Genomic DNA, 20,802 nt, shown 5'->3' with positions numbered 1-20,802 from the left:
TATCTTCCACAGTCTGAGCTTCTTAGATTTAAATTGTATTTCAGTTTCTAAAACGAATCTGTTTTAGTTTTAATTGTTTTATACAGTGCTTTTCCCCTTAAAAAATGTTTAGAGGTACTCTCATTTTGACTCAAGAAAATCACCATTTTATATTTCAAATTGGGGACAAAAATGGACAAAAGTACAAAGATTCACAAAATGTTTAGGGGTATGCAGGGTATCCCTGCATCCCCCCTGAAAAAAAGCACTGGTTTTATATGAATGTTACATTTTAATCTATTTTATATTTGCTTTGTTAGCAGCCTGGAGAAACTCCTATTAGGTATACAGTAAATGGAGCAAATAGCACTTTTTATTTAAAAAATAACTAAGTAAATCGCTGGATTCTGCTCAGAATTGTAGCATTGTCCTCATAATTAAAAGTACTGGGCCAAAATTTGCTTCTGTTTTCGTTTTGAGTGCATCAGCTATTTGCAGGAAATCCCTATAATGTTTCCAAGCATTCCTGTGAAATTTCAAAGTTGGAGGCATGCAAGCCATTTGCTTGAAAGTCAAGTCCCACTGTGTTCAATGGAGTTTGATTCTGAAATCCGGAAGAATATCACCCTCTTCTTGGCGTCGTTGGTGACCCCTTTGGCTTCTAGGAGGAAGGTGAAATGGGAGGCGTATGCTTCCCAGTCTCCTGATGCTGGTTTGATCAGCGAGAAGCTGCTGTCGGTTGCCATTGGGTCCCGGAGCTGAAGCCTGGATACACGGTGCAAGGCAGCGGTGCGGCAGGTGGCAGTGCTATGTATGGCGGTCAGCTCAGTGGGATCCCAACTTTGTTGCCAGTGAAATATACTCGGAGTTGAGAGTGGATTTCATGCTCTTTATTCAGCTCATAGTGGTGAGGAGGAATGGAAGTTCCCCCACAATATCTGCTTTATATACATTATTTACACAATGGGCTGCACGTGATTGGCTAATTCTGGGATTCTCCTGTAGGCCAATCAGGCTGTGGATTCACTTCCACCTGGAGCTGGATTGGGTGGCTCCTGCGGACCAATCATACTGCTGCATTGTTCTAGGACCAATCAGACTGCTGCATTTTGGATCCTATTGTTCTAGGACCAATCAGACTGCTGCATTTTGGATCCTATTCAACTCAGCACATAACAGATTCCAATTAAAGAATAGCAGATCTCCCTATTTAGGAGCAAGGTTAATTGAACTCAGAGGGATTGACTTCTGAGTAAACATAAGACTGGGCTGTAAAATACATTAACTGATGGAAACCACATGCGTGGTTTCAGTTGCCTGAGGGGTTAAGTTTTCAGTCTTGGATAACCCAAGGAACGAGTCTCATTATCACTGGAAGTAATGCTGCTGCTTCATAAACAGAGCAAATGTTCATGTTCAGATATAGGTCAGAGGAAATGCTTCATCAAAGAAAAATTTGGAGGGGGACAAAATAATCAAATGTGATTTTTTGAAATTTGGTGCTTTTGCCTTGTGGTAAATGGTTAGGCTGCAGGAGGTCAGTGGACAGGATCTCATATAATGGAGCCAAGTTACTAGATGTAAATTCATTAGTTCTCTTCATAGAATTGTAGAGTTGAAAGGGACCCCAAGGGTCGTCTAGTCCAACCCCCGCTCTTATTCACAGTATTTGCCAGAACCAACAGACATAGTGAAGTATCTTGTATTTGACAGTATTTAATCTCTGTTGCAGTTTGGAGAAAAGACCGCAAGTTTTCCAAAATTCCCTCTGTTACAAATAAAAATTGCCCTTTTCCCTTATGGGGTATCCAAGAGCCCATATAGAGTCCTTACATAGGTTCCCTATTGGTAGAAGAAAATAACAGAGGCCAACCAGAGAATATTGAGAAGCAAAGCAGCTAGTAAGCTTGATCTTTATTGATCTGTTGCAACAGGGTGCTCCCCTCACACGCAGGAAAGGAGGAGGACCCAGAAAAAATGGTGTGCAAAGCCTTATACTTTTGAAATTCCCATCCTGTAGATCAAGACCACCCCCGGAAACATCATACCTACATCACAGAAATTTAAATGTTGTTTTTCTCTTGCCCTTGTTTATCTCCTGTCTGGCAGGTTACTTGATTGGATACCCTGGGGAGCCTGGCCAGTCTTTTGTAATGATAAATACTTAGTTCTCACAACCTATTCGACCAGAGACTACCCTTAAGACAGGATTTGTGAAGGCAAAGAGGGGAGGCTTTTCCAGTTTGACCTTGCAGAGAAAACATTTGCTCAGTTTAGGAATCAAAATGGTTCCAGGTTGGCCTTCCTGTGCTGATCTATGTACGTGCGGTTATGAATATTGCCATATATCTAAGACCATAAAATTCCTATCACACCTTGTGGCTTTGAAATGTTGATCTAGCAAATGAGACCGAGGATAGTGGTGAGTTGCTCAGGGACACAACATGGAGAGCATGGCAGTTGGGGTGGAAGGAGCTTGGCAGCAAAGATGCAAAAATGTGGCCCATTGAGATTTGCTTGTGTTTTTTAGAAGCTAACCATGCCTTATTACTTGCCCCTTTCCCCAATCTGAAGGCCTTTAGGCTGAAAAACTGTGATCATGGCTCTTGATTATCTGCTGAAGGCTGAACCATTTGCATTCATACTAATGTATGATGGTGCTGATTTAATCCTACTTAGGGTTCCTGACAATTTCCCCCTGAACAACCTGGAATTTGGTGGCAGTATGGCATTGCCAGATTATGAAACTGAAATTTCAAAATCTCTAAATTGGCTAATATTTTGGGCCTGAGGAGGAATGCATTCACTCTGGCCACCAGAGCGCTGTGTATTTTATTTTTCCACAACTGCTCTCAAAATTAGTTAAGTCTTTGGGGGACACAGCAGGCCCCTGAACTGGGGGCTAGGCCCCCTGAACTTCTGTAGACCCTAGATATGGTCAGCATACATCAGGGCCAAAAACAGGCTTCTAGCCTTCTCGTAGCCTGTTTGGCATAGATTTGGGAATCCATACCACTTGGAGGAAGAAAAAAGACAGGAAGGAACTCCTGGTGATTTATTTGAGGCAGTATACGTTTTGGAATAATCTTTCCGAGGGCAAGCTTTGAATAGAGCTGTTCACAGCAAGTGCATAAACAAGCTCTGAAGTGCATTTGGCCAGAAATAAACCTTTCCCCATGCACCCAGAGTGCCTCTCTTTTCCTGTTGGTGTTGCTTCCCCAGTTTGGTATCCATCTCTTCGGCTTGTGCAAGAGCCACATCTGTGGTGCCTGGCAAGGGGGTCTCCAGAGCTTGCAGGTTATATAACTGATGACACATAGCAGAGGCCATCTGGAAGAAACCAAGCTCTTTAATAACAAGCTAAATATGAAACAAACAAGCAGTTTATTAACTCAGCGAGTCCAAATTAAATCTAACCTAGAGCAGGATTGCCCATCACTTTAGGTCAACCGGTGTCAAGTTTTCATCTCATGTTGAGCAGCTGTAAGGGACCTCAGGCCTGGGGGACGAAATGCAGCTATCTAGCTCTCAGACTCTCCCAAAGCCACATCATCTCTCCCAAGCGATGCCTCTCACCTGGTTGCTCCATGCAAGTGCTTCTGGCTGGCTGGAAACTGTCCTGTGATAACACCTCAGCTGCCTAAGTGGTGTGTGTGTGTATAATCCTCCGATTTGTGTGTCTGGAATGTAGCTTATTGTACAAAGTTAAGAGTCCCATCCATTGTGCCTCTGGTCCCGTCTGCTATTTACACCCCAGGCTGTATAAAAGGTTTCCACAACAACGAGGATCCAGCTGATGAACAGCATGCCAGGGAGCTTTAAGATGGATATACGCTAGAGAAGTAGGAAGCAGATTCTGTTTTTTAGTGGAAAGACAAGTTCACTAGATTTTTTTTGTACACAATACAGCCAGTATTATTTTTGGTCAAAGAAATTATGCTCTCAGCATTTTGCTGAACTGACTGACAATGCGATGCAGCTGTCCCTTTGTTGAGGCAAGTGTTAATATCTCATTGCTTGCATGAGTAATCACTCTGAAGTGTGTTCAAGAAATCAAAGCTGACATTTGCAAGCATGGAAGAAAATGTTTCAAGCTACTGGAGCGTTCAGAATGTTGACGTGTGTAAAGGGGTGCTTTTTAATAACAGAGTGAGTCCTCGTCCCACAAAAACAGGAACTATCTGTTATGTAATAAATAAAGAGAAGCAGCACATCCATTCTGGTGGTTACCTTCCACTTTTTATCATGCCTAAAGCATTTTCTTGACCTAAATGATGCTGAGAATTCAAAGCAGCAAGCCTATTTCTGGAATGCAAAGAAATAAACACAAGAAATTTCCGTGTTCAGAATACTGGTGTTTCTTTTTTTATTTAAGAAGAGAATAAAGCATTTTTAAATATATTAATTTTAAGTATACTACACTTAAACTGGGATGCTGGTTTGCACATTAACAGTGTTCAAAACCAAGAATGATTGCAATGGCCCTCTCCCACCCCAAATACTGATGCAACAAACAGATGACTTGAGAACAAACATCCGTTCAAAAGTCCCTTAGTAGAAAGATAGTAAAGGAAAGTTAATCAAAACATCAGCAGCCATGATGGCAGCCACACAGAGCAAGGTAAATGCTCTTGAGAAAACCAACTTCCTTTGTTATTTTACCCCCCAGACAACTTGATTTTTCAACTGTAAGGCATGAAGGTTTGTCATTATGGTTACCAGAGTGGTAGCCACAATCATGTCTATGGCTCCTAATACTTCAAAAGCTGGGCCACATCAAGGGTACAAAAGAAGTTTTGGCATTAAGTAGTAGAGGAAGAATCTTTCCAGAAAGAAGAGCCCCTGGGCAGGCTTGCTCAAAAATACTTTCACACATTACAAAAGTGACTTCAATTGGCTGAACACAAGGACCCCCATGGCAAGAATCTAGCAAACACATAACGAGATGACAATCTGATGGCAGAGGAGTAGAAATCTCACTCTGTTTGACTTAACCATTGACTTTCCACACATCTGCCTTCTTACCCTGTATTTACTTAGTTCACAAAATCGGGTTCAGGTCAAAACCAGGTCTACCAACATGAAATGTAAAAGCATGGCAAGAAGCAGAAATGTTGGCAGCCAACTGTAAGGAGCCATGGTCCTCAAGTCACTTGGCTCGGGCCTGTTAATACTGACCACTGCAAAGCGTGCGATTTGAGAATCGCAGTCAAAGAAGAAACAGTGCTAAAAAGTGAGAGGACATGAAGGAATAAGCTGGAAATAATGAAAAGGCAGACTCATTTAACACTAGCATGATTTCAAAGAAACATCACAGACTTTGGGTCTTATTCAGGTACAACTAAACAAGAAACTGGTCCAAAATTTCTTCAAGTATAATACTGCTTGGTAAGTTAATAATCATTGCTACTATTGTCCCCTCACAAGTGAGAACTCTGGCATGTATACCCTAAACTTAGTGAAATATAATACTGCTTATTTTCATATATGCATGTGACCCTAACCATCACTTATTAGCATGTGACTAAAGAATCCCAATTCTGTATTTCTGTGAAATGGATACTGACTATTCCTGAGACTGAAGAGGCCTTTTGTGTGTAAATGTGTGGTATATGTAGGCGAGGCTGAATGTATAAATGGAGTAGAGAGAGCCTTTGGAAAAGGCAGCTTGGCAACGGAAGCGTTAACTAACAAGTGACTGTGTGGAATAGTGTGATAAACAACATTATTAGTGATGACAACTGAACTTGGGTGTTTTGCTGAATTTGCTCCTACTTAACATGAGTCATCACTATTCAGTTTTTGCAAGCCCATGCAAATCATGTCTTAGGAGCCAGCCACAAAAGACAATTAGGAAAAACCACTTGAACGGCAAGGCATGGGAAACGCAACACCCAAATGAAGACGAGGGTGTCTCTCCAAGCCAGTAATAGCACTTCTTGTTTGGCTTCTTGGAAAGCCCAGGTTAAATGAGCGAAGTGATGACAATTAACTTCCTAAAATAAAAATACTGGAGGAGGTGTAAACCTATGCTCACTCTGTCCTATCTTATATGAGTGGAACAATTAGGTATGCTTGATGAAGACATAACAGCAATCTTTTTTCAAGTTTTTCCAGTTGCAATGAGCTTGCATTGTAAAAATTGAAAAACCTGACCAATAAGAGGATGGCTTAAACAGGAAGAACATGCTCCCCTTACGGAAAGAGAGAAGTCCAGTAAAAAGTCTTGCCGATGCATCTGTGGGTTCTTCATGGGAAGAAGAAGGGGGAAAGGAAACTGAAGAAAAAGAGTGCGTGTATGGAAGCTGCCTCTGGAAACTGGTGTTTTAAATTATTACGTTCTGGGTATTCCAGGGCATTGTAAGAAATCCAAGCTTGTTGCTGTGTTGCTTGAAGGAAAGCAAATCCAACTGATCGCAGGAGAAGGTGAGACTGTGGCTAGTTCGTTTAATTTCCTGTGGTTTCTGGCTGCTGCAGTGATGCGAAGGGTTTCCTTGGAAAATCTTGGGTACCAACTACAACTATGACATAGAGCTTTTTGCAGCACATCCAGGGACCCAGGCAGCTTGGAGCACTGACTTCGAAGAATGTGAGGTGGGCTCTTCCCACTCCTGAAACACTCCAAGAGGTTCCCTTTTTGTGCAAGAAGACATCAATGTGAGAAGCTCCTAGGACTTGGGAGGCAGGAGGCCGAAGTGAAGAGCTCGATGCTGAATTTGCTTGTGGCAAACGCAGTGACGCCAAAGCAGCAGGATTCACTTTGTGGCCTTCTTTTTCACCTTGGTGGCGTTGATGTCTGCTTTTGTCTTCTGGATTCGGGAGAAGATCTCTTTGAACAGGGCTTTGTACTCTGGCTGGCTCTGCTCTAGCCGCTTGTCTACAGCCTCCACGTGTTTGCTAAGGCTCTTCTCCATTGTCTTGAGCTCGTCCAGCTCATAACCCTCTCCCCGGAAGTCTCTAAAGGAGCTGTCGCGAGAGATAGGGCGGGAGGTTTGGACACCGGCATGGCGCACGCTGTCTTTGTGCTGCCGGCACTTGCTGAGGAGCTCCTCATACTTTTCCAGCAGGGCATGGTACTGCTCATCCACCTCCCTCAGGATTGACATCCCCCTCTTGCGTACATTATTGGCATGCAGCGTGTAGTTGCCTTCATGGCGGCTCACAGCATCCTTGGTCACAATGGCATTCAGGGCCGTGTCGCTACAGCTTTTCCGTACAGGGTGGTTTGGGGAGGCTGTCATGGACGATTCATGGTTTCTACCTCCATCTTCCTCAGTTAGGTCAATGTAGTCAGCTTCTGGGGCATTGTTCAATGGCTCCAGAAGTGCTTCTGACAGGTTGTCCTCTCTACTGAGGAGATACTTCTTGACTTGCTTCATCTGCTGGAGTTCCAGTAACTCCCCTTCCAGCTCTTTAATGCGCAGCTTGCAGTTCTCCATCTCACACACCCTCTGCTCAAGATCTGAGTACTCCTGGATGACGGACGTGTACTCTCTCTCCACCCTCTCCTTCCGCTGTTTCTCCTGGTTGACCTGGGACCTGAGGGAATTCACCATTGCTTGCAGCCGCTCATTCTCTCGTTCCAAGGGCATCTGACTGAACTCCATTGAAGAGCTATGAATCTGGAACGCATCTTCATATCTGATATCCAAAAAACAAAAAAAAGCCATTAGCAAACTAATCATTATAGATTCCTAGGGTGGGTATCATAAGCCCAGCAAAGGTTAACAGAGAAGTTACCTCTGTACACAACAGAATCCTATGTATCACACCCCAAATGGCAACATATATGTGAACCCAATATTGAGATGTGCTATTTTAACATGTGCCAGAGTAATTCTTCCACGGGGGAACAGGCAAACATATGCTTCCCTACTTGCTGTCTGGACTCTGCTTATCTTTCCTGAGTTTCATATTGAACCCTAGTCACCAACCAAGTACGGTTCTGCTTAACTGACCTAAAGAAAACCTTTGCACTATTCTTTTCAAAGGACTTCATAAGCATACTATACACTCATGATTGTTCTTATAGTGACACCTCTATGAATGGTGTTCTTAAGAGTAATATAAGCAAAAAAGGGCCCCAGCTGTAGATCTGCAGGCAAGACAATGAAGGGAGGGAGGAAAAGGGAAGAAGGGATGAGTGTGAGCAAATGAAAGCTACATGTACTTAAGGCTAGTTTCCTAAGGAAGAAGACAGACAATCTATAGGCTTCAAGGGAATAATGGATTTTAAGGCGAATTTTGATGATGAATAAAAAAAAAATGTGTTGTGCTCTATGTTGCTTATTATAAGCATTGCAACGTTTACAGGAAAGGGTTAGCTAATTCTTGCACTGAAGGGGGTTGTCTGCCGTCTTATGGTTCTATTCTATGCCAGACACAGTTTTGGGATCCTGTTTTGATTTTCCAGGTTACTGCCCAAAGCACTAAACAAACTTATTTGACCAGAGGCTGTAGAAAGAAAAAAATAAAAATTCATGGATTACCATGGGTTAAGGCAGCTCACCTCTGAAAGTTTGCCTCCAAGTCTCTAAAGAGCTAGCTAGTTCTGAAGCTAGCTGTCCAGAGTGAGAGGGAGGATGGTTATAAATATGATCCCAGTGGGATAACATCTCCCTGAATCATTTTATAATATGGAAAACACTGGCTTATCTCTGTCAGCATATATAATTATCTCCCCCCATTAAGATGCCTGAAGCAGATTCATTAGCTGAAACAGATGGAAGTGGGGTGGGAGGAGCCATACCATCTCCTCCCCCCATGACCCATTCCATTCTAGGTTGTAACTGGTGGCTGGGAGAGGTACTGAAAATTCTTCTTAGTGGCCCAGAGTGAATGTGACCTACAAAAACCCAAATGCAGGTTTTATTAAGGCAACATACACAGTCCTACAGCACTCTGGGTAAAGTACCACAGGGGTATTGTGGGGGAAGCATCCATAAAGGCACTGAACGGATTTTGCCTAGGGTTAGCTTATGGCCTAATAGCATATTCCTTTCATCACAGCAGCAAAAATTCCGCTTGCTGGTTTTCAGCAGATTGTGTTTGCAATAAAGCATGTTGCTGGTTTAGACGGCTCCCGCTGGAACAAGCAAACACACCAAAGCAGGGGTCGGCAAGGTTTAGCTTGCCTGGGCCGGTTCACTCCAGCGGAGATCCCTCTATGGGCTGGATCACGCCCACCCACAATTTCTGGGGCCATGAAAGCGAGTCCCCGCACCGTGCCGGTTTAGCGCAGCGCACGGGGACTCGCTGAGCAGGTAGCTCAGTTTGGGGGCAGCTCATGGGCGGTTAAACAACCCCCATGGGCTGCTTGTAGCCCATGGGCCTTAGGTTGCTGATCCCTGCACCAAAGGAACGTCTTCAGAAGGTGAGGGCAGAATTGCAGTTGGAGTGGGTGATAAATGAGCTCTCTGACTATCAGGCTCCTCTTGGGGAGGAGCGTACACTGGGAACTTTTGTTATTCTAGTACAGGGGTGGAATTGCAGGTGGAAGAGCTGCCAGGTATGGGAGAAGCTGAGACGGTGCCCCTGCAACCCACATGAAGACTATGCCAGTGAAATTGCTGGCAGGCCAAAGGGATGAGTAGACTGCAGAACTGGTTTACTCTGAGCTTAGCGCTGGAAAGGAACATCTGAAAATGAGGTCAGTCTGCTTCTAAAGTGCAGGGCCCCTTGTTTTCAGGCAAATATTTATGAATCTTCATTTAGGCGGGATACGAGTGCACAGTCTCTTGCACACTGTTTTTTAAGTGACATGCGTACCCAGAATACTGGCAAGCTCACTGGTTCTACACAGTAAGGTACTATTGGTATACAATTAAATTACCTATATACTAGATATGCATAGCAAGGGCACACAGTCCTTAGCTTCAAAAAAAGGAGTGGGAAAGAACTGTCCTGTTGTGATAACACTATTAAAGTTACCATTCTGAGCACAAAAATAATCACAGAAGATGTTCTGATAATACGCTGCTTCTTTTTCTTCCTTCCTTCCTTCTCCAAGAATGGGGATTCTGACATTACTGAATATTCCCCTCTTTTTCCAAAACCTGTTCTCTCTCCACTGGAATTCATAATGAATTTGCTCAAACTGTGTACCAGGCAGCAATAGAGGGAGATGGAATGAGACTGGTATGCATGCCAAAAACTGATATCTGCATTCCACCACCCCTTTGGTTTTAGGATTTTTTTTTAGAGGATCTGAAACCGCTTAACTGGCAAAAAAGCAAATTTTATTATTATTATTTTAATGCACTTTGTAAATGTTTGTTCTCCTTCCACCCACCAGCCCAGTCTATTCTATAAAATTAAACTTTCCTCCATCTGTTTTCTGCCATTAGCAATGCCCATGGGTCCCTGAATGAAAAATATTGCTGCAGCCTTGGAACGTTCCATACTGCCCAAGACAGCTTTCCCCTGCAAAGGAATGGCTGCCTAACTCTGTTCTCCCTTGTCTGCCCGCAAAGCACCTCCCCTCCAGCTGCAGATTACCTGGGACTAGAGCATAGCTCCTTGAGGCAAGGGAATGTATGGATGGTTCGGCGCCTCTCTCTCTTCTCCCGGCGGACGCGCAGCTGATCTAGACTCTGCAGCTCTTCCACCTGCTTTTGTAGGTCATCGACTTGGTTCTGCAGCCCCTCAATGGTTTCTGTTAGGCTGTTACATGAAGCCAGAGTTGATGGGAAAGAAAAAGAGAAGAGAACGCTAGCTTGTTTTTAGACTGAGATACAGACACAGGGCAGTATCCAATTACAGAGTTATACTAGTGCAATGATTTTTAGCTGTGCAATGTTAACTTCCGTGCCCTCAGCACTCCCAACATGTCTCCTAAAGGGAGAGGAGAGGGCAGGAAAGTTAAACGCACAACTAAAAGCCATTGCACAAGCATAACTGGTTAGTTGGGTGGCATCCTAACTATAATGGTAGGTAAGCAGGAAACTAGCCAAGCTACGTGCTTACCTGCCCCATCACCTCTGGCCGATGATTGGCAGAGCCACACATCTGCAATGAAAGATCATGGAGACACATTCGAAAGCTAGATCTCTCTGTCCTGCAAATCCTTCCCTGGAAGTCTGTTATAGTGAGACTATAGCCACCATGTTTTCTGAGCTAAGCTATTCTGCATTATTCAAAGTAGCGGCCTTCAGCACCGTCACCAAGCCACACCTCTTTGCTCTACAAATGGTTTTGCCTGGCTGGGCTGTATCTCAAACTCTAATGCCTCTCGCTTTTCTGAATAGAGGATAAAGGGGTGTGTCAATATTGTACTAGGCTACTGTGCAAAGGTAAAATTTGCATCTGCTGCTCCATTTACCTTTACCTTTATAACCCCACCCACCACTGGCATGTGGTCCTCGGGCTGGAAAAGGGTTCTCTACCTCCACTTGGAAGCATTAAACAGACAGAAAAACCACCGTATTCTAAGATATAGAGAACTTAGAGGAGCCCAGTGCAAAGGGCAAATTCTCATATTTGCTTACATGTAGGATCAATCAACTTACCTGTCCACTGGCCATCACTGGGTAGCTGACAAACCCAATTCTTATTAAAAACTCTTCTCCCAATGAAGAGGAAGAAGATCTTGCATTCCATTCATGTCCCAGAGGACATTATGGAAACAGATTCACCATCTCAGTTGTTCCCTGGCATGAACAGGGCCATGAAACTGCAAAATGTCACAAGGGCTGTGTTCTTATAATCCTCACTTTTGAATTAACAATGCCACCTCAGTTTTGGATGTTTTCCCCCCACAGTTGCCAGGCAACCTCTACCTTTAGACATGAAAGGACCCACCAGATGAAGCATTACCATTGTATCTTCTGCTGGGATGTCTTACTCTCCAGCACAAGCTTCTGATTGGCCAGTTCCAAGTCACGCGCTGTCACATCCAGCTGCTCGTAAACCTTGGCATGCTGTTCATTCATATGCCGTAACATTTCCAGCTGTTTGGTCAAATACTGGAAAGAAAAAAAGGTTTAAAAGCCCATAAAAAAAACATTAGGAACATCATGCCATGAAGAAACAATTCAGTAGGTCTGAAGCATTTAGTCAAAAGACTGGATGAATCACTTTAAATGTCTTTTGATTGACTAAAAGGCTGCCCCTAATTGGGCAACATGGGCAGGCCCGAATTTACTATTAAAAAAACCAACAAGGTAAGCTACTGCTAAGCATATCTTAATACTTTGAAAAATGAAAACAGAAAAAGTCAATGGAAAACAGATGCATTTTGTCTAAAGGGGACAAAGCCATTTAGGCTGCAATCCTAACCCCCCTTACCTGGGAGTAAGCCACACTAAATTCAGTTCAATAGGACTTACTTCTGAGCAGGCAGGGTTAGGTCTGCACCGTTAACCCCATTTCAGGGACTTTGTTGGAAACTAATCCAGGGACTCAACAAAGCTCAAAGTGACCCTGACTAAAGCTGCTGCCCAGAATGTAAACATATGGGTTAGGGGTGGGAGGGCTTCCCAGGAATGCACAGCAATGTCTTTTTGAGCTGTAGGCCTTAATCCACCTCTGTTCTACCCTCTTCCATATGTGTTTTTCATCCCTCCCCCTAATAGCACATCTCTGAGGCTGCAGCTCATCCTGGCTTGCACTGTGGCAGTGAAGATACCAAACAAGCAGCTGTCTACTTTTTCACAGCCATGCTCCGCCTGAAGCAGGAAAACGGGTTATTTGGCTTATGTGTGTGCCTGTGCTTCACCGTTACTGTACCTCTATCTCTTGCACTTGCTCCTCATTGGTTGTGTACATCTGTTGCAGAGAATCCTCCAGTTCTTTGTTGCGCTCCAGCAGTGTTTTCCCCAGTTCGGCTGCTAAGTGCAAGTCTGAAAAGTAAAACGAAACAGAATGCGCTGTGAGGGTCTCTCCACCAAGCTCTTAGGAACAAGGCATGTGTGAGCAAGTGATAGGGCTGATTCAATCTCTTAAAAATATTTTTAACCCATCTTCCCAAATCTCAAGGCAGCTAACGGGAAAAAAACCATCAACAACTACACATAAATCTACAAAAAAGGAGCTTTCAAATACCTCAAATGAATGTATTAATAAAACAACAGAAGCAAGTACAGCAGTTCAGGTGCCATGAATAATGCATTTTAACTGCACAGATTCCTTCTGTGGTTTTGGATCGTAAAAGCCATGTTTTGCTAATTCCTTATGGTTTGGAGACAAAGGAGATAATACGGAGTCAGAGTGTCAGTGTCCAGGAGGTTATAGTCTGGCTAACTTAAAGACCCCCCAAGATGAGTTTCTGGCCCTCCTCTGGAAGAAGAGCCCCAAGCCAAGTCAGAGGGGGAGGTCACATAACCCCCAGCACTCAACTGTGCTGGTATCAGAAGGCCCAATCCGAGGTAGCTGGTCAACAGTGGAGTGAATGCCTGAGAACCCAATTTTACTGCATAATCGAAGAGCTCCCTGAGAGTAATGGTCCTTCTCAAGGGAGTGGGCTCTTAGTGCAAACAACTGCATCTTAGGCTGGGTATGGTCTGGGTTGTATCAACCTTCGTTGGAATCTGTTGCTTGAATGATATATGTCATTCAACTGCCTATGTCTGAGCCTGATGTCTTTGCCCTGCTATGAACAAGATTTCCTCAGTTGCTGATTCCTGTTTTTGGACACCACCCTGGTTTATTTTTTGACTTGGGTCCAACCTTGTTATTGTGTATGGCCCTAAGCCTGCAGCAGATGGTGTTGAGAAACCTGCCCAGTCTAACTCACAGACCATTATTTAACCTTGTCCAAGCAGGGCAGCGTACAAAACTATGTGTGGTGTGAAGTAAATGGTTAGAAAAACGTTTTTCTCCCCCTCTCAATATACAGTGGTACCTCGGGTTACAGATGCTTCAGGTTACAGATTCCACTAACCCAGAAATTGTACCTCGGGCTAAGAACTTTGCTTCAGGATGAGAACAGAAATCATGCAGTGGTGGCACGGCGGTGGCAGGAGGCCCCATTAGCTAAAGTGGTACCTCAGATTAAGAACAGTTTCATGTTAAGAACAGACCTCCAGAATAAATTAAGTTGTTAACCCGAGGTGCCACTGTACTAGAAGCCAGGGTGATCTAATGAAGCTGATCTCTGGGAGATTCAGTACAGACAAAAGCAAGCACTTCTTCATACATTGCATTGTTACAACCATGGAATCTGCTCCCCCAAGGGACAGTGATGGCCACCCAATGGACCCTTGCTACGTTCTACCTCAACTGTCTGAGACAGTATGCTTCTGAATATCAACTGCTGGGGATCACTAGGAGGGGAAGGATTGTGGTGCTCAGGTTGTGATTTTGGGCTTTCCACAGGCATCTGGTGGGCTGAAATGAGAAGACGGCGCTGATCTAGATGGGCTTTCAATCTGATCCAGCAGGGCTGCTCTTAAGTTCCATGAAGGTAGTGCAGATACTGCTATTTTTCATGCAAAAGTCAAGCTGGAACCTCTCTCTTCCAAGAAGCGGAGTGGCGTCCACTTTTCACTGACCCAGATTAGACATATGGGGGACTCTAACGTTTTTGAGCATCACTGCAGAACTGGATACCGTCCCCCTCCTATGTGGAGGGGGAGATACTTTATTGCACTGCTGCTTTTATTTATTTATGATTCTTAATTATCGTTTTCAGCAGCTCAGCTGTCGGGCAAATTGTCCTGATTATCTCACCCTAGTGTGGCACAGGAGGGGGGCCTTGCTGCTGCTGAGGTGCTAATTATCTTTTTAGTGTTTTATTTTATGATTTGTTGGTTTCTCCAAGAGCCTCTGCTTGAAGAGCAGCATATAAAACCCTATAATAATGGCTATATTTATCATTGTTATCATTACCACCATCATCAATGACAATGGCAGCAGAAGCAGCAGACATATGCTTGCCAAAGTTAGTCTGGTTGCAAAGGCTCCACAGAAGGCTATGAGGCTGATCAACGAGGGCGTTCCAGTGCCTTTGGGCAAGTGAAATATAGCCTTGCTTCTTGCAGCGGATGCCGTTTCCCCTCTAAAATTAAGGCACTTTGGAGAAGGGCCTGATGCACAGAGTGACACTGCTGCATATGAAGAGGTGGCCTTTGAAGGTATGGCTGCCGAAGAAGAAGAAGAAGAAGAAGAAGAAGAAGAGGAGGAGGAGGAGGAGGAGGAGGAGGAGGAGGAGTTGTTGTTGTTGTTTGGATCTGATATTCCACTTTATCACTACCCAAAGGAGTCTCAAAGCGGCTAACATTCTCCTTTCCCTTCCTCCCCCACAACAAACACTCTGTGAGGTGAGTGGGCTGAGAGACTTCAAAGAAGTGTGACTGGCCCAAGGTCACCCAGCAGCTGCATGTGGAAGAGCGGAGACGCGAACCCGGTTCCCCAGATTACGAGTCCACCGCTCTTAACCACTACACCACACTGGCTCTCCTTAGGTGCCCTGGGCACCTTTGATTCAGCCTTGAAACACACTAGCAACTAAAGCAATTGCCTTTGGTCTCATCCGGGAAGACTCTTTCTTATGTTTCCGCAGACTGACAAGATTCTACTCTCTCTCAGCTTTTCCAAGCCAATGTTGAATAAGTTCAGTCAGGTTTAGTCCACAGTGTCCAGTGCCTTGTAGGGTCAGCCTTGTCGCTTACAATGCACTACCAGCGGAGAATGGGTTTATAGACCTTTTCAAGGACTGAGTAACCCTCTGCATTTCATCCATCTCCAGCTCCTGACAAGAGTCCCGCTCAGCCTGGAGGCACAAAGCCATCTCTTCCCACCAGACTCTTCACAGCTGCCTCTGCCACTGTCTGTCTGATCTGATCCTCTATTTGTCGGTGAACGTGTGAGAAGACTTGGGAGTGTTGGTGGCTGCCGCCTGGGGGACAAGCTGCCATAGACTCCTTCGTGTGTCAGGAAGAGTCATCTGCACCTGCCCGTTTAAGGAGAGGCTGTCTCTCTGGGGCAGCGCAGCTGTAGGATAAATTGTCCTAATTATCCCACACTGCTGGGAAGCCAAAGGGGGCAGTGCTGCCACAGAGGTGCTAATTGAATCACTGCCTTTCCTCCTGGTTCCCCTGGACTTTAATGAGTAATGCTTCTGGGGAGCTATTGTTCTGAACTGGTTGCTATAGCAGAAGCAGGAGGCCAGACACCCACCCACCCAAATATACACCTTCCTCTGCTGTCCTCCCTTTTCCCCGCACATGTAGATGTCAGGCTTCAGATAGGAATTAACAGGCCTGGAATCCAAATGCCTTTCTGGTAAATTAGCACTTTTTGAAATTGCACCCTGCACCTCAGCTCACTTTGGGCAAAGGTTGTACAGAGGGTGGGCCAGTTACATACCGCCAAAAAAAAAAAAGAGAGGAAATGCATAAGTCTAAGGAAAAGTTGGAAGATGACACTGATTTGCTCAAATATTGCATATGCTGATTGATGACACAGAGATGCACATTTAGAAATAATAATAATAAATTTTATTTATACTCCACCCTCCCCAGCCAAGACCGGGCTCAGGGCGGCTAACAACCAATAATAAAAACAAGTTGATTAAAATACAACTTAAAAACAAGAAAGATGCACTATCATATCATAGTAGGAATAGGTTTGACCGATGTGGTTTCACAGTCTGCTGTGAAAAGAAAGAACAGCAGGAGCCTTGATCTTTCAACCAATCTTGGACTGGACAGCCCTTCAAATGGAGGGCTACCTTCTGTAAAGGGACACAAGGAAATACTATTTGTACAAGCCCACTGAGCCTATTGATTGTGGGATTTGAATATGCTAGAATGGAGGGAAATAGCTAAATCTGGGTGCATATGACCTGTGTTGCATTTGCAACAGTATGCAAATACAGAATTGTTGATTAGTAATCAGATTCAGCTTTTCCTAATTGTCCTTCCCTGCTTAAAACCTGACAAGAAGTACGAGAGAAGCACCAAATTACACCCAGAGGCTGGCCAAGGGCTTTAGATGTATTCCTAAGCTCCTTGTTATATATGTTGATTATTCCTCGGGAACCTGATTTCCGGCTCTGAACACTATACCCCAGGGTGAACTCTGAGAAGTGACAAGCTCTTAATTTTAATAATCATAACGATGCGGAATGACCTGGTCTGGCAGCTGCACTCCCTGAATGGGTCTGATTAAGAGCGGATTGCATTTACGGGTAGAGAGATTTTTATAGGAGCCACCTCCAGGTTTCAAAATACCCCCAAGAGATTGGAAGCGTGACAAAGAGGGGTTAGTACTGGAAGGGGAAAATAATATGTTCCAGCTTGTGTCAAAAGGGAAATGTCATATTCATTAGCTCCTTGGGCTGTGACTGATGTACTCTTCTTCTTCCACGTCATCTTTTTTTAATTATTATTTAGAAGCTGATAGACCCAGAAACATTTGTGCTGCTTCACTCCAGGTAACAAAGAGCAGTTTTCTCCCTGCATATCCAAGGATTACGTCAGCCTTGTCCCACCATATGGCTTCCAATTTAATTTGCTGGGGTTGAGTTAAGTGGATTAGGAAAGCCCGGGATCCAGAATCATGGTTTTAAAAACTAATAATTTTTTTGCAGGAGCTGTAAAAGGTATAAGAGAAAAAAGCGTAGGGAAATTATTATTCTTTTCTGTGATGGAGGACGTCTTCATCGGGAGGCAATGAAGTTTTTCAGTTTAAAGTAACACCTTAAAGAACTGCTGCTTTCAACAATCACATTTGCTTCTACACAACTAGGAACTCTGCACCCACGGACACCAGCAATAGCATGTGAGGAATTGAAAGTGTATGAGCTGTGTCCTGGACAGGGTGGAGACCGAGGGGTAGTGAGGTTATGGCAATGTGGGTACACCAGCAGCAGCTGCCCTGCCCCATTCAGCAGCAATGCCAGTAGTTAGGAGGGTGGCTCCACGCCACTGCCCTATTGTGCCAGGCAGTCCTACTTGAAGGTATGAATCCTCTTACTCCCATCAGCCCCAGCCAGCATGGCCAGTGATCAGGGCTGATAGGAGTTGTAGTCCAGTAACATCAGGAGATGCAGGTGGCGCTGTGGTCTAAACCACAGAGCCTAGGGCTTGCCGATTGGAAGGTTGGAAGTTCGGATCCCTGTGAGGGGGTGAGCTCCCATTGTTCGGTCCCAGCTCCTGCCCACCTAGCAGTTTGAAAGCACGTCAAGTGCAAGTAGATAAATAGGTACCGCTCTGGCAGGAAGGTAAATGGCGTTTCCGTGCGCTGCTGTGGTTCGCCAGAAGCAGCTCAGTCATGCTGGCCACATGAGCTATACGCCGGCTCCCTCGGCCAGTAAAGCGAGATGAGCGTGCAACCCCAGAGTCGTCCACGACTGGACTTAACGGTCAGGGGTACCTTTTGTTATAAGAATTTTAAGGTCTTATATATATAATAAATGTTCATAAATGTACCAGGCAAACACGTACAGTGGTACCTCTGGTTACAGTATATACTTAATTCATTCCGGAGGTCCATTCTTAACCTGAAACTGTTCTTAACCTGAAGACCACTTTAGCTAAAGGGGCCTCCTGCTGCCGTCGCGCTGCCGCCACACAATTTCTGTTCTCATCCTGAAGCAAAGTTCTTAACCCGAGGTACTATTTCTGGGTTAGCGGAGTCTGTAACCTGAAGCGTCTGTAATCTGAAGCGTATGTAACCCGAGGTACCACTGTACATAAATATATTAACCACATGTCTGGAGCATGTCCACGATAAACTTTTGCTTCATTTTTGCCAACTTTCAAAAAGCAGTTACTTAATTAGCTAACCGTTTCATTTCTAACACAAGGTATACTTGTAATCGTGAATAAAAGGAAAGATTTTATATATTTTTAATTCATCTGTACTCTAAACAGTGCCGTTTTATGTGTGAACTGCTGCCTAAGTTAAATGTAATACATTTCTTATTTTTAAGGTAGTAAAAGAGCCGAGGCTTCAGAGGTAAGTCAGCAAAGCATATATTTCCTTTTCCTCTCAATGTTTTCCTCTCGTGTTTCCAAACGCATGCGCACACAGTTCCATCCCTTCTCAGTGCACTGTGCTGAGCCTTCAATTAAGCATAATTTACTATTCACCCAAGTGGGAAAACTACCAGCTTTGGGAAATGCCATATTCTTATACCAGCGTCAAACTATGGCTTTAAGTCATGACATAGTAAACAGTTTTCTGGTTCAGATAAAATGGAAAATTATAGTTAACTAAAGACTTCCAGGCTCATCACTCACTGTACACCAAGAAAAACAGAGGGAAAGAAGGGGACAGAGCTTGCAGCCCCAAGGCTTATGCTTATTTCTGCTTAAGCCTAGATACAATTGTCCAAACTGGGCCTGTCACACAGCATCATCAGAACTGATATGGTGTATTTTATTTTCAGCTACTGTATTTTACTTCAAGCATTTATACACAGCTTTAACGCGTTAATCTCTAACTGGTGTACCATAATGTTAAAATGCTACAATAAAGATTAAACTAACTAACTACATTATGGTGTTGGATGAGACTCTTGAGAGTCCCATGGACTGCAAGAAGATCAAACCTCTCCAGTCTTAAGGAAATCAGCCCTGAGTGCTCACTGGAAGGACAGATCCTGAAGCTGAGACTCCAATACTTTGGCCATCTCATAAGAGAAGACTCCCTGGAAAAGACCCTGATGCTGGGAAAGATGGAGGGCACAAGGAGAAGTGGACGACAGAGGACAAGATGGTTGGATAGTGTTTTCGAAGCTACCACCATGAGTTTGACCAAACTGCTGGAGGCAGTGGAAGACAGAAGTGCCTGGCGTGCTCTGGTCCATGGGGTCATGAAGAGTCGGACACGACTAAACAACTAAACAACAACAGCTAACTACAAAATCGGAAAAGTTACTTAAAAGGCCTGCTGAAACAAAAGAACTTCACTAGGAGCCAAAAGTTCAACTAGGAGGAAGGTGATTTGTCCGATCTCAGCCAGGTTCATAATACTGAATGCATGTGGTAGATCCGAACCACACATGCAAGTTATGGGGGACCATTAATTCAGCTACCAAGCAGGGAAGGTGCTTAATTAATAGTGCAATCCTACTCATATTTACCCAGAAGTATGTCCCACTAAATCCAGTGGGATTTAGGAGGCTGCAATCTTAAGTCCACTTACAAAGAGGGTCACCTTACTACAGGGTCACCTTGGGAAAATCACTGCAATTTTTCTGTAAAATCAGAAGTATTAGCACTTCTATGCAAACATACAGACAGATTTGGAATGAATATGTTAAATATTATTCAAGATGTCTTGAAAGAGGAGTTCTAGCAGCTGTCTTTTGTCAGAGCAGTTAAGACAAATTATGTCGAGAGCAACAAGAAGGGCAGATAGCCTTGCAGTTAAGAAAACACAAAGCCGGAAGCAAGCCAGAAAGTCACTGTAGAATGAAATAACTAACACCAGCTCAGGAACCATGTTGCCATGGTGACAGAGATTGCTCTGGGTGACCCAACACATTTGTCACAATCAGATCAGCTCTAGGGCAACTTAAAATATATATATTAATTGTTCCTTCACAAAAAGTGCAACACAAGGAAAGAATTAACCAATCCTATTGTTGTCCCTTCTGTTCCTTATCCCTCCAAGGAAAGGGCTGACTAGATCCTTGTTTAATTCATCCACTAATCAAAATCTATATTGAATTAAGGTTTAATTCAAATAAATCCTTCTATATCTCTCAGAACTAATCTCAGGAATAGATAGATAGATAGATGATAGATAGATGATAGATAGATGATAGATAGATAGATGATAGATAGATAGATGATAGATAGATAGATAGATAGATAGATAGATAGATAGATAGATAGATAGATAGATATAGATATAGATATAGATATAGATATA

The 20,802-nt window shown here is 43.9% G+C and overlaps 2 protein-coding genes across 4 annotated transcripts in view; one reads left to right on the top strand and one right to left on the bottom strand.

The window, feature by feature from the left end:
- The window catches only part of USH1G (USH1 protein network component sans), a 162,559-nt gene that overhangs the window by 39,911 nt on the left and 101,846 nt on the right, over positions 1 to 20,802 (top strand). The gene's annotated exons all lie outside the window — the stretch shown is intronic.
- CDR2L (cerebellar degeneration related protein 2 like) overlaps positions 4,314 to 20,802 on the bottom strand; it is a 31,806-nt gene continuing 15,317 nt past the window's right edge. For all 3 annotated transcript variants that reach the window (XM_081899786.1, XM_081899787.1, XM_081899788.1), the window contains 4 exons: positions 12,706 to 12,818; positions 11,794 to 11,942; positions 10,477 to 10,641; positions 4,314 to 7,620 (listed from right to left, as the gene is read on the bottom strand). In XM_081899786.1, coding sequence (XP_081755912.1) covers positions 6,735 to 7,620; positions 10,477 to 10,641; positions 11,794 to 11,942; positions 12,706 to 12,818 — 1,313 coding nt within the window. In that variant the 3' untranslated portion in view covers positions 4,314 to 6,734. The remainder of the gene's footprint in view (positions 7,621 to 10,476; positions 10,642 to 11,793; positions 11,943 to 12,705; positions 12,819 to 20,802) is intronic.

The sequence above is a fragment of the Podarcis melisellensis genome, assembly GCF_964234715.1.
Source record: "Podarcis melisellensis genome assembly, chromosome: 2".
Classification (NCBI taxonomy): domain Eukaryota; kingdom Metazoa; phylum Chordata; class Lepidosauria; order Squamata; family Lacertidae; genus Podarcis; species Podarcis melisellensis.
The sequence above is the reverse complement of the archived record's forward strand: the minus strand, read 5'-3'. Positions and strand labels throughout refer to the sequence as shown.